This window comes from Aphis gossypii, chromosome 2, assembly GCF_020184175.1.
Source record: "Aphis gossypii isolate Hap1 chromosome 2, ASM2018417v2, whole genome shotgun sequence".
Lineage (NCBI taxonomy): Eukaryota > Metazoa > Arthropoda > Insecta > Hemiptera > Aphididae > Aphis > Aphis gossypii.
The window spans coordinates 78,405,996-78,420,671 of record NC_065531.1 but is presented as its reverse complement, the minus strand read 5'-3'; the positions used below and the strand labels follow the sequence as shown (position 1 = coordinate 78,420,671).

The 14,676-nt window shown below is 26.1% G+C and overlaps 1 protein-coding gene across 1 annotated transcript; it reads right to left on the bottom strand.

Annotated features, from left to right (window-relative positions):
- Positions 1–5,358: 5,358 nt before the first annotated feature.
- Positions 5,359–9,555, bottom strand: LOC114129998 (uncharacterized). The gene is made up of 3 exons (XM_027994870.2): positions 8,967–9,555; positions 6,955–7,102; positions 5,359–6,788 (listed from the first exon to the last, which is right to left on the bottom strand). Exons 2-3 carry the CDS (start codon positions 6,993–6,995, stop codon positions 6,191–6,193), a joined length of 639 nt encoding a protein of 212 aa, XP_027850671.1. The 5' UTR covers positions 6,996–7,102; positions 8,967–9,555; the 3' UTR covers positions 5,359–6,190.
- Between the last annotated feature and the right edge of the window lie 5,121 nt (positions 9,556–14,676).

Sequence of the window (14,676 nt, the reverse complement as noted above, 5' to 3'; positions counted from 1 at the left end):
AAGGCTCGGATTTTAAAGTATAATAAGCAACTAAAAACATAAAAACATGACTAAAAATTAACACAAACTACTTAGTTATAAAAATTAATTAAAAATTTAAAATAATAATTTAAGTTAAAAAAAGAATTAGTTACCATGTATTTCCTTAGATTTTCAGTAGTGAAATTGACTCTGTTTTGTCCGACGGAATATTTTTATACATTTAGAAAACGATTCTCTATATCCACTGAATTGATCGGTACATATTTCATACAAGAGGTTTCAAATTACAACACTAAATCTTAAATTTTTAAATGGTCGATATCGATGTTATAGACATATACTGACCGTATAGGTACTGCTTACTATATAATAATATGTAGATTGATAATAATCTATACGTTTAATACATTTAATAAACAAGCCAATAACGAAAACAATAATAATCTAATACCTATAACGCATTTTTGGGTTTTTTGCATTTCTTATTAATTCAATTTTAACTATTACTATAATAGCATAATAAACATATAACAATTCTACAGCTGAAATAATTGAAAAAAGCAAAAAAAACATTAACATAAAAAAAATATAAATCTAATTCCTATATATTGTATATATGTATACAGTCATATTTAGATATGTGAGCGTCGTAGATTCAATAGGTCATATAATATTACTAGTTAAAGTAAATCTCTGAAATTTGTACTGTTTGATTTTTAGCCAACAAACTACATCGGAACATCTCAATAAAAAAGAAAACTGCACAAAAACAGTAATATTGATGTAACAAATAAAAATTAGGTACCTATTGAAGTATAATAAAATAAAAATAGGAAAAAAAAGCTCTAAAGGTTCAGTTGCTGAATGGTCTCCTAATTATGTGTTTCGTATCATTAACCTTATTCTTGACTCTCTGCCTTCTATTATACTTACTGTTTATTTATGTATAAGTATATAACACATTGTAAATATATTTTAATAAAAAAAAATAATCAAGTCTACAGAAATAAAAACTATATTTATGTAGGTATTAAATTAAATTTAAAAAAAATAATTCAATACGGCTCCTTGGTTCTATGAATTGAATAACAACTTATGAATACCGTTATAGTACCATTATATTATCGTCAGTATAATATTGTATATTTTATAATATTAAAGTCTCACATTAAATAAAACTTTCATTTTTTTTAATATATATTTTTTTTTTGGTAAATACCACATTTTTAAAATTATTAATAAATTACATATTATGTAATAGACATATAATATTATATTTAATTTACAGCATACTTATACCTATTAGATGCAATAGGTAGGCACATATTATTATGTAATGCAATCTGTATATATAATGTATAATTAATAATCATATAAAAGATATTTTTATGTGTAAACCTGTATACACGCCCGAATACCATAATATTGTGTTTGTAAAGCATGTCTGATATTTCTGATAATTTACATTAAAAAAAAAAATAAAATAATAAAAAAAAATAGTAAACACGTTGTGACAAAAATCATAAATCGATAAAATTATATTACTTATTATGAATTATGACTGTTATGAGTAATACAAGCTTCTGTAAAATAGCCAATATAGAAAGGTTAGTAACCTTTATATATTCTAATATTATACCTTCTAATAGTAATACCTATAATCGCCACAAGTCCTGTCGTATACCCATAAGTGTAACTTAAAAACCATAGAAAATACATTAAATTATTTGTTGATCTGTCAATTATTAATATTTAAATCTATTTTAAATATACCTACTATAATATTATATTCTGTACAGTAATTATATAAGTACATAAACACGCATGGCGTATTGGCAGTATTTACATTATTTTTTTAAACACCTATTGAATTATTTATTTATCGGTACCTAGGAACAACAATTTTAAGTATTGCTCTTTGAATATAATATATTAAATAATAATACAATAATAATCATTATGTTATATTTGTATGTAGATTTTTCCATAAAATCATGTATATATATTGTCACTTTTATTACAAAAAAAAAAAACACTAAAATATTATAAAAAATTCACACAAATAAGCCTAGACCTAAGCTTGTAGTAGTTGGGTTCAATGTACAACGTTTGCTACATCTAAACAGTTGGTTAATAAATAATAATAGTTACATCATATAGGTAAACAACAATAATTTAATAATATAATTTACTATTTACAATCGATAAATCATATTTTCTTAAGTACCTATTTTATATGTTTTAAATGTTTAAACGTAAAAGTTATAACTTATAACATTTTTTTTTTTTATTTATTAAGAAACTTGATGAAAACTAATTAATTTCGATAACTACAATATTAAAACAGTTTTTTGTTCCTTGAATTTTGTAATCAGCCTGGTGAAGTAGTTGAAATGTGGATAAATCACTGGGTCAGAATATTGCAGGAATAACATTTTTAAATATGTTAAATAATTTAATAGCTATATAGTAGGTATTATATACAAATAAGAATTTTAATTTCAAATTGTAACTACCTAGTAGGTAGGCGATAAGAATATTTTTTTATAGCTAGTACTATATCATACGAGTATATAAAATGCTAATTACTATACAAATACGTACCTAGTACAGTTATTCACTGTTTTCCTAAATTTATAAAAAGTTCATTAAATAAAATTTGTACGCATATTATATTATAATCAAAATAGATACATTATGTACATCTACCGTACATATATATATATATTATATAATATAAAGTTTTATGTATGTATAGTAACATTTTATGCTTTTTTAAATACTAAATAGTGATATTATTATAACCATTATATATGAAAAAGTTCATCCGTTGTAATGATGTATGTATAACAATAAATTATTTTAAGTATATATAATTAGGTAATGTAAATGCAAATGTAAGCAAATTTAATGACTTAAGTCTTTGTTCTAAATAATAATAACATAATTGCTTTGTCTTTGCTTTTGATCTCGCTGTAATCTCAACTTTGAAAGTAGATACTTAACTCCTTAATCGAATTCATGTAAAATAAAAAAATACCTATATTATAGATAGTAACGAGACAAACGCATAATAGGTAGGTACCTACCAGATTGAAAGATACAGATGATTAACCGTAGGTTAATCATAGATCTATCGTATTGCGTACCTATACGAAGTGGTATTTTATTAGTTTTTAGATTTATAGTCTAAACAGTGGAATCGTATAAGCTTTTAATTTTGCAACAATCCAGTCGATTAGATCTCCGACTGCAGAGCTGACCTTGACCCGAGTGTTGTACCGGTATAGCACGGGCATATACATAATAACCTTAGGGGCATAAGTATAACGATTTTTGTTCGGTATTCTATTTGCACAGTCGAGCATGCAGGCTGCTATAAATGGCGCGAGAGGAGCTAGTTGCAGTATACTGTATAGGTATACCTCCTATTGCATATCTCAATCTACATATGTATAATATGGATATTAAATATTTTTATGTTGGTATATTATAATATATATCTCCAGTTTTTATCGTGACTTTTGTGTTGCACTGTTGTACTTAATATTGTAATATCGTCATAGTTATTACTTTACAGTACACACACATTTATGATAATATTATTTACGCGTATAATAAATAAGCAACGATATAGGTAAGTATACACAAGCTGTAACTGTAAGTAGAGTAATCCAAATTTTGTTATATTTTACCTATTCAAAACTGTGAAGATTTTTTAATAAAAATAAATCTTGATAACGATAAGAAGGACAGCACCTAATTAGTTAATTTAATATATTATTTATATTACCTTCTCCTACGGGAGGAATTATTATCAAGGAGTTAGTAAATTACTAAAAAAAAAAATAATTCCTCTATAGAGCAAACCTTACTAATCATATATATATATATATAGCTGATTATTAATTCAGTGGTAGAGACAAAGGATTTGATAATGTAACTTCTTACCTGTCGTGAACTTCCAAATTGTTTATTTGTTCTGCAATGTTCTGACTGTTGAGTTTCAGAAATATATTATAAGAATGGATAAGTTATATATTTGTAATAAAAACTGTTTTGTTGAATGAAAATTATTGACACTGAGTATTGACGTAGAGACGATTTGAACTTATAGCCCAAGTATGGCCTACCGAATATGACAAGCCTACGACCGATGTATACGCGAGTGATGGATACTAAAAAACACTCTGACCGATGATCTGTTTGGTGTGGCGTTTTATGCTATTTTTCGGAGCTCAAATCGTCTCTAGTCTGTTATATACATATATTTTATTCAACATATTTTTTACAATCGTTAATACAATTAAATATTGTTTTAGTGTAAATATTATATTGGTATGAATTATATTTTATCTTGATACTTTGTACCTTTGTTATTTACATACTCAATGATAATATTTCTATCGCTACCTATATATAAGTAGTTTAATATTTGATTAAAATATCACAATATAAATATATATAGTTTATTTGTAAAGGGTGGCTCACATTCTTTTTTATATTTTTAATACATTTTTAAGGTTTTTTAGTGCATTAAATTCACAGCCTTAGTTATTCTTATTAAAGTAATTTATTTTCCTATTAGTAATACAGTAGGTTGAATTATTTTTTCTAAAAATATCGCATTTAAAAATATCATTTTATGTATAAAATTAAATATTGTACTTAAAACGCTTCAAAGACCTACGAATAATATTATTAAGTACCTTACAAAAATAACTAAAATTGTCAATTACTGCTTCAAAAGGTAATGAAAAATATAATATATCATTACACTCATTGCTCTGCCCAGAACCTAAAATATTTAAATATTAATTACTTTTAAAAAAAAATTGTACTAAAAACATTTTAATTAATTAAAATTAATTTAATTAAATGTAAATTGTCTTGGTTATTTTTGTAAGTATACCAGTTATTTATTAAAATGTCTTATTATTTTTAAGGCACCTATCAACAGGAGAACCTTTTCGATCATTGGCATTTACTTTTCGAATTTCTCACAACTATATTAGCATTATACCTAGTGTGAGAAACTTTTGCAGTTATGATACAAAAATGAATGCCAATATTTTTGCTGATCCCAGTAAAGTTGACTTAAAGACTAAAGCAGATGAATTTTATCAAAAGTGGAACTTTCTTAATTGTGTACTGGAAATTGACGGAAAACATGTTAGAATCCAATGTCCAAGTAATTCAGGTTCTCTGTTCTTTAATTATAAAGAATATTTTTTTGTCGTATTGTTGACTATGGTGGACGCAACTATAAATTCATAGTTATTGATATCGGATCGTTTGGGAGAGAAGGAGAATGTGGCATTTTTTGAAATCAAGTATATAGGGCAACAAATATTGAATTGTACATTTGGATTCCCTGCGGATTGTGCACTTCCTAAATTGATATAAAAGTTCCACACGTCATACTTGGTTATCAAGCTTTCAGACTATACAAACATATTTTAAGACTATTTTCGCAAAAATCAGCCAAAGGAGACAGTAAAAAAACAATATTCAGTTATCGACTCAGCCGTGCTCGACTAGTTACAGAGGATGCTTTCGGATTATTAAATAAAGTATTCAGTGTATTTTTTCATCCCATTAATATAAATAAAACGACGTGTGATTACTTGATAATCGTAGCATCTATTATTTACATAATATGTTACGAAACGCATATTTAGAAAAAATGGAAAGATATTTTATCAACCTGATTCAGAAGAAAATCTCCTAGTGCTAACATGACGTCATTGGCCAATGAAAGTGATGAAAGTGGATTTTTAAGTACAGAAGGCATCGCAGTGTGAGACATTTTTAAAGAGTATTTTGTTAAAAAAAGAGCTGTAACGTGGCAAACATAAAATTTAATAATTAAGAGTGATATAGTTCCATAGTTTCATAGTAATTAATAAATATTTTTGTGTTTAACCGCAAAAAATGTGTTTTATTATTATAAACGATTCTTATTATAAATAATCTAAATATACTATTTTGTTTGATGTTAATTCTCATTTCTATATTAAATATTTAAACGTATTTGATTTGATAATTTCAAATAATATTATTATAAACAAACAATTGGATTAAGAGTGAATTTTAAAATATAACAAAAAAACTTAACATTATAAATATCTAGAAACCTTGGTATGCCCAAACTTATAATAAACCCCAACTATTAAAAATTAAAAAAAATATTGCAAACCTTAAATACTTAAATATTAGACGTGTCATCATAATTGAACCTGAACGGCAAAAACCCGCGTGATGATGTTGAGGTATTATAATATGGATCAGCTGATGAATTCAGTTGACATTGATACTTATTGTTGTAATTTGATGGTTGTTGATTAGGTAGTGTTTGAGCCGTTTGAAGAGTTGAAAATTTGTCACCTGTTGCAGAGATGACCCCAGTAAGTGTATTAAGTTTAGATTGATTGATCTCTTGCGGTGACATTTTTTTAACTTGCATTGCAATACTTTTGTAAAACACATCAACGTCATCAACATCATCCTCTTCCCACACGGTCTTCATATTTTTTGCCAATAATTTATTTTGTTTTTGTAGGATACTTAACAATGTATCATTCATTTTCTTTAAACGTTTGACCAAAACAACAGAAATCGTATCTTCTTTTGGCCGACTACGTTTCCTTGCATATGAACTTGATGGCAAATTGGACATGGGATTTTTTGTTTGTTCTTGCTTTTCGTTGTCTTGTAAGTTTTCTTCGTCATCTTCAGATCTAATATCATCAGTAGTAGATGAACTTGAAGTATCGATATTAGTTATGTCCATATTTGTTATAGTACTAAAGAAAAAATAGTTCAAATATATTTATAATTATATGATAATAAATATATCTGTATTATGTATATTATTTTTTGTTGTTAATTAGCTTAGTAATTTTAGCCTTTTGAGTATACATAAACTATATTATGAATCAACTTTAGAATGTAATATAAGTATCATCATACCTTCTTTCGTCCTCAACGTTGTTAAAAAATGATAAATCCATTGTACATCTGTTTTTTTATATAGAGCTTCTGATCCTGTCAGAATTTTCTTCTTTTGCTGTATGTGCGTGTCTCAAATATTCTCCCAGCGTTTTTTTACAGTTATCATCTATATAATAGGTGGAGTAAGAACATAGAATAAATAATTAATATTAAAATAAAGTTTGCCTGTAAATCACTTTTATACATTATAAATACTTATTATATTTTATTATTATATTTTCAATAACTACGTCTTGATCTTCCTACTTCTTCAGATATATTTTTCCAAATATTAACCTTAAGAATTATCTTTATGCTTTTTATAAGCACTATCGAATATAACTTAATTATATTCCGCGAGTGAAATCAAAATTTCGTCCTCTGTTGGGTTAAGTGGAAATTTTTTGATTGGCATATTGAATCCAGGTGTCTTGACGCAACACTAATCCGGACACCAGTCTGTACTGACTCCGGACGCCGCGTCAAACGCGAATAGCGAAACCAGTCATACACAGAATACATATTAATCTATAGGGTCTCTGCGTCAGACGTCGCGTCTTGACGCTACAAGGAAACCGTACCTCAAAATCATTAATGATCTAGTAGCTAACGTGAATTGATGTCATTGTGTTTTTTCAGATTTCTTTCGAAAAATTAAATATAATTTTAATAACTTCTCAGCCATGAAAAAATGCACCATGTATCTTTTGGTTTTTATGTTAATCACAGGATCAGGATTGAATAAGTCTGCGCGTGCGGCGTTATGCAAACGTTATGCAAACGAATGATCGATCGATGTTTGGAATGTGATTTGAGAAAAAAGCAATCGGTCGATAAAACGACTGCACAAAACTCGGAAACTCGGCTAGCTCAGTAGGTAGAGCACGACACTATTTCGGGGTCGTGGGTTCGAGCGCCGATCCCCACGTTGGGTGCCACTTAGTATTAAAATTAAATTTAGGTAACGGTAAGAAGGAAAACAAATAGTTAACTTAATATATTATTTATTATACCTTCTTCTTGACGCATCCGAGTTGGGTCCCGAATCTAGAGGTTAATCGCAGGTAGTGTACTAGTTGGGTCCGGATTTTTATAGGTACTACACTAGTTCGGTCCTGGATTTTTATAGGTACTACACTAGTTGGATTCTGAATTATTTTAGGTATTACATTAGTTCCTGAATATATTTTAGTAAGTACTACACTATACTAAAATCTTCCTTCACATTTTAACAGACTTAGTACTATCTATAATCTATTTAGAGTATTTAGACCAAAAGACAACATTTTTTTTAAATTGTTTAATTTATATAATAGTATTGGAATGTTAGTTACTGTAATGAAAATATTTTACAATTATATTTATATAATTTCGTTAAATTTAAAAGTAAATGAGATTTAATAAAAATAAAATAATATTTTAAAAAAAAGGAATTTTGTGTTGGTAAAAATGTATAAGACATTAATTTTACAAAATCGAATCGATTTATTATTTCTGAGATTTTATTAGTCATATTGTTAGTTATAAATTATTTATCTTTTAGTAAAATCCACAAAAGTATTATACCTAATATAAATTATACAATTGTTAAAAAATGTGGACCTGTGGTCTAAATAGATCAAAGACAGTTCTAAATCAGTTAAAATGGGAAGGAAAAGGTTAATATAGTGTAGTACTTACCAAAAAATATTCATGAACTTGTGTTATACCTAAAATAATTCAGGACCCAACTAGTGTAGTACCTATAAAAATTCGAGACTCAACTAGTGTAGTACCTAAAATAATTCGGGACCCAACTAGAGTAGTAATTTTAAATTTAAGATCCAACTCGGATGCAGCCCTTCTTCTTCTGGAGGAATTATTATCAAGGGGTTCGTAAATTACTATAAAAAAATAATTCCTCAATAGATCAAACCTTACTAATCATGTTATATATAGCTGATTTTAAATTCACTGGTAGAGACGTATGATTTGATGATATAACTTCTTACCTGTCGTGAACTTCCAAATGCTTTACTTGTTCTGCAATGTAGGAACTGACTGTTGAGTTTCAGAAATAAAGAATGGAAATTATATACTCGTAATAAATTAAAACTTTTTTGTTTAATAAAAATTATTGACACTGACGTAGAAACGATTTGAACTTACAGCCAAGTATGGCCTACCGAAATGACAGGAGTGCGCGAACCAGGGACCGATGTATACGCGAGTGGATACTAAAAACGTTCTGACCGATGATCTGTTTGGTGGGATATTTATACTATTTTCCGAAGCTCAAATCGTCCCTAGTCTGTCATTTATTTATTGAAAACAATTTTTACAATTGTTAATTAATCATAGTGTAAATATTACATTGGTATGAATTATATTTTATCTTGATACTTTGTACCTTTCTTATTTCCTTATTCAATAATGATATTTTATAATTCTACCAATAATTTAATATTTAATTAGACTAGGTATTTGATTAAAATATAACAAAATAAATAGTATAGTATTGAAATTGTCATGATACCAATGTAACATATATTATATTATAATATAATAATGCTAGTATATTGTATTATCACAATAGTTACAGCTACACTATTTACATTAAAATAATCTTACAAGGATGTGTACCGCCCTTTACAAATAAACTATATGTATAATATAATAATACGATAGTATTATAAAAAAATAATTATATATTATTATATATAGTATATTTGTAAAGGGCAGTTCACATCCTTATAAGATTATTTTAATGTAAATAGTGTAACTGTGACTTGTGAGAATATGATATTTAATATTACTTATATACTAGTATTATTATATTATAAATTATAATATATGTAGTTATATTGGTATCATGGCAATTGCAATAATATTCCATGTAGTCTTTACCGCTTATTCTGTATAATGATATATTTTGCTTACATTTTTTTTAATATAGTTACTCGAATTTCTTCGATTATCTCGAACATAATATGGGCTTTGGAGTTCAGATGAATGATAAATGGAGTGTTTATTGAATATAATATTATAATATAAGTAGATAGTAACATTATAAACTTGAAGATTTGCACATGTGATATTGTCGTTTGTCGTGGAGTTTGACTATGGTTCTTACTTTCTTAGGTAGGTGTATCTACCTACTTACATATTTTGGGATTTATGTATTTAGGATAATCTATATGTTTGTTAAATAGTGTGATATACATATAGACATATAGTGAACTAGAAAGTATTTTTCATGTGTTGGGGAATAATCATTGATGCATATTATAATGTGTCCAAAAATCTAAATGTCAAATAAGCATGACCGTCTCTAGTCTGTTATATATATTTTATTGAAAATATTTTTAGATTCTGAACGAAGTGATGATAGTGTATTGATTTTATAATGATGTGTGTGTTTTTTTTTTGTCTGTGTAAAGCATAACTAGTCGAAATAATGCTTCAATTTCAAACTTTGGAGGTGGTTTCCGATGGAAAAGTGAATATCCTTGGTGCATTATAGAGGTCAAAAGTAAATATTTTCCAACAGTTTTCAAAAAAAGTGACGGAAAAACGGGAATTTTTACGCAAAACCAGTTTTCGACTAAATTGATTTTTTTATATGGTTGTAATTCAAAAACTAATCACTGTAAATATTTTAAACTTTTTACAAAATGTTTATGTTAGTGTTACCTATATACAGTTAAATTTTCAAGAAATTTTGACTTTTTTTGAGTTACTTAAAGACCACTGAAATTTTTGATTTTTATGAGATTATTTTTTTGAAGTGTCGATAAAAAAATTTTGGATTATCAAAAGAACTTGAAAATTTAATACAAGATTTTTTACAAGTTTTTCTTATGGTAGCTAAAAAAAATTAAAAATCGATAGTCACAATTTTTTTTATAAGCGTTTATAGTTAAAATTTTTACGAAATCTGTCGAAAACGCGAAAATTTACAAGTAATTTTGAAGTTGAAAAATCATAAATTTTTTTTTGTTAATAACTAAGAATTAAAAATACAACACTAAGTTTTTTATAAGTTTTCCTTCAATTATCTGTAGAGAAAACTCGAAGCATCATTATAGGAAAAATTTTAAGTGCCTTTGAATTTTAAATTTTTACGAAATATCGTAACAATAACGATTTATTCTTAAACGATTTTAAATATTTGTTATTATTCAAAAAATATAAGTCATAGATACTTGAAAATTTCACCAGGTATTAGATTGGCATTTTCTTTACATAATTTAATTTTAAAAATATTTTGACTTTTTTTGAGCTATTTATAGACAACTGAAATTTCCAATTTTTCTGAAATTTTTTTTTTGAAGTGTCGATAAAATTTTTTGGCCCAATAAAAATACTTGAAAATTTAATACAAAGTTTCTCATAAGTTACTCTTATAGTGATTTAAAAATTATAAGAATATATAGGCACAATTTTTTTTTATTAGCATTTGAAGTTTGAATTTTCACAAAAATTTGTCATGAATATTTGCAAATTATTTTGTAGGTATAATTCATAAAAAATGTACATAAGTAGCTAAGAGTTGAAAATTTAATACAAGATTTTTCAAAAGTGTAGCTTACAATAATTATAAAAAAAATTAAATTTTGGTGTATTCAGGCCATTAAAACATAAACCACCTTTTTCACCAACCACTGGAAATTATAAGCTAGGCTGACAAATCATCTTCGTTCAGAATGGTTTTTTGTGTACAATGATAACTATTGTTGGATTCAAATTTAACACTCCTATAATATATTATAGTGATCCACATGGCACCTAATGTACAGCAGAGCGGTACCCACTTACCCGCTTTTTTTTTTTACAATTGTTAATACAATTAAATATTGTTTTAGTGTAAATATCACATTGATGTGAGTATTATATTTTATCTTGATACTTTGTACCTTTCTTATTTCCATATTCAATGATAATATTTATAATGCTACCTAAAATTTAATATTTAATAATGGACTAAGTATTTGATTAAAATATAACAATTTTAATAGTATAGTATTGGAATTGTCATGATACCAATATAACATAATAGTATAATACAATATAATGATGTTAGTATAGTATATTATCACAAGTTACAGCTACACTATTTACATTAAAATAATTCTACAAGGATGTATACCGCCCTTTACAAATAAACTATATATATAGTATAATAATACGATAATATTATAAAAAAATAATTAGGTATATATATATAGTATATTTGTAAAGGGCAGTTCACATCCTTATAAGATTATTTTAATGTAAATAGTGTAATTGTGACTTTAAAATGAAAATATTATCTTAATTCTACTTATAATTTAATATTTAATTAGACTAGATATTTGATTAAAATATAACAAAATAAATAGTATAGTATTGAAATTGTCATGATACCAATATAACATAATAGTATAATACAATATAATGATGTTAGTATAGTATATTATCACAAGCCACAGTTACACAATTTACATTAAAATAATCTTATAAGGATGTGACCACCCTTTACAAATAAACTATATATATAATATAATAATACGATAATATCATTAAAAAAAATTATAATTTAATATAATACTATTACTATATAGTATATATTTGTAAAGGGCAGTTCACATCCTTTTAAGATTATTCTAATGCAAATAATGTAACTGTGACCTGTGAGAATATGATATTTAATATTACTTATATACTAGCATTATTATATTATAAATTATAATATATGTAGTTATATTGATATCATGACAATTGCAATAATATTCTATGTAGTCTTTACCGCTTATTCTGTATAATAATATATTTTGCTAACCCCTATGTGGGTGGAACTCCTTTCGCCCAAAATTGACCTTCCTCTTTTTGCCCACGTCCTCTTTTCGACCAAAAATGAAAAAACAGTTTCCTCTTTTCGCCTAAAAATAATTGCATTCTTTTCGCCCACGGTTTCACGTTTTAAATTTTGGAAACCACTGTCTTAAAATTAATAATTTTAAAAAAATCATATAATAATCAAATAAAAAAATAGAAAAATATATAATTATTAACAATAATTAACAATAATTTTAAAAAAATCATATAATAATCAAATAAAAAATAGAAAAATATATAATTATTAATAATAGTTAACAATAATTTAAGAAGTGTATAAGTATTTAAAATAGTGTCATCGATGTAAAATAACTAATAAGTATAATTTGATCAGGTTATAACTTAAATAAATAGTTTGTTTTGTTGTTGTAAAATATTACAAATATTCATATTAATTATGACTTATAACTTATAAGTAATTATAATGTTTATTAAAGTGTTTTAAACTATATATTTCGATAGAGTAGTCGGCACCTTTATACACTTTCTCGACTGACTATATTAATAAGTAATAACAATCAAAAACCCTTCGGTGCATTAGACCGGCCAGGCCAATAACAATATTTAGATTACAAATATATTTGATATAACATAATATATTTATATATATATATATATATATATATATATATATATAATTAAATAAATTTGATATCGATATGTAACAATCATAACAGCTTTAATTTTAGTATGTCGTTCACTTTTGTGCCGAATAGTGTGATTGTGATTTTTCTCGTGATTATAGTAATTAAATTTTATAAAAATGGAATTTTTAGAAAGTAAAAGAGGTGCTCGTATGGTTCTTTATAATAATTTTAAGTACAATTTTGGATCGACTAATAAAAAAGACTACTCTACCCGTTGGAGATGTGTAACAAGAACGTGTGATGCAAAATTATATACAGATAAAAATGATGCTTTTATTTCAGCAGTCGGAGAACACAATCGTAATGAATATGATAAATCGAATATTAATCGCCAAATAAAAACACAGCAAGTAAACGAAAATCTTTAGAAGATCTCCACACAAGACCGAAAAAAATAATATTAAAAGAAATTGCTCAAAACGACGCATCATCATATTTAAACGTAGTTGATATAAAAAGGTTAAGGAACAATATGTATAAATCTCGTGCATAAGTCCTCCCTCCTAACCCTACTGATATAAATGAAGTTCATCAGTATATTAACGCAACTGAAATGAACACTACAAGAGGTGAACATTTTTTATTGAATAACGATGAAAATAAAAATGTTATAATATTTTCCTGTGAAAAAAATTTACATTTCTTGAGCAATGTTGAAAACGTATACGTCGATGGCACGTTTAAATATTCTGCAAGATTTTTTGAACAAATGTTCACTATTCATGGATATAAAAATGGCCATTATGTACCATTAGTTTTTTGTCTATTAGTTGATAAATCGAAACATACATATGCATTTGTGTTTAAAAAAATCACCGAAAAATGTAATAGTCTTGGATTACGTTTATCGCCGTTAAAATGTGTGGTTGATTTTGAATATGCGATACATAAAGCAATAAAAATTGTTTGGCCAAATACGGAAATAATTGGATGTAGGTTTCATTTAACCCAATCATGGTCGAGAAATGTGCAACAATTTGGTTTGGCTACACACTATAAAGACCAGTCTTCAGATGTCGGTAAGTGGATACACTACACATTTGGTTTACTATTTTTAAACCCTGAAGAAGTAGGTGATTGTTTTGTAGAAGATTTAATGAGTGACTGCCCTGAAAATGAAAAACTACAAAAGTTCTGTGATTATTTAACTGATAACTATATATCCGACGAAAGTATGTTCCCACTAAAGTTTTGGGCA

Coding starts and splice junctions, on each gene's coding strand:
- LOC114129998 (XM_027994870.2), bottom strand. CDS start 6,995: ATGGATTTATCATTTTTTAACAACGTTGAGGACGAAAGAAG. Junction 6,789..6,954: donor AACGTTGAGGACGAAAGAAG/GTATGATGATAC, acceptor TTTTTTCTTTAG/TACTATAACAAATATGGACA.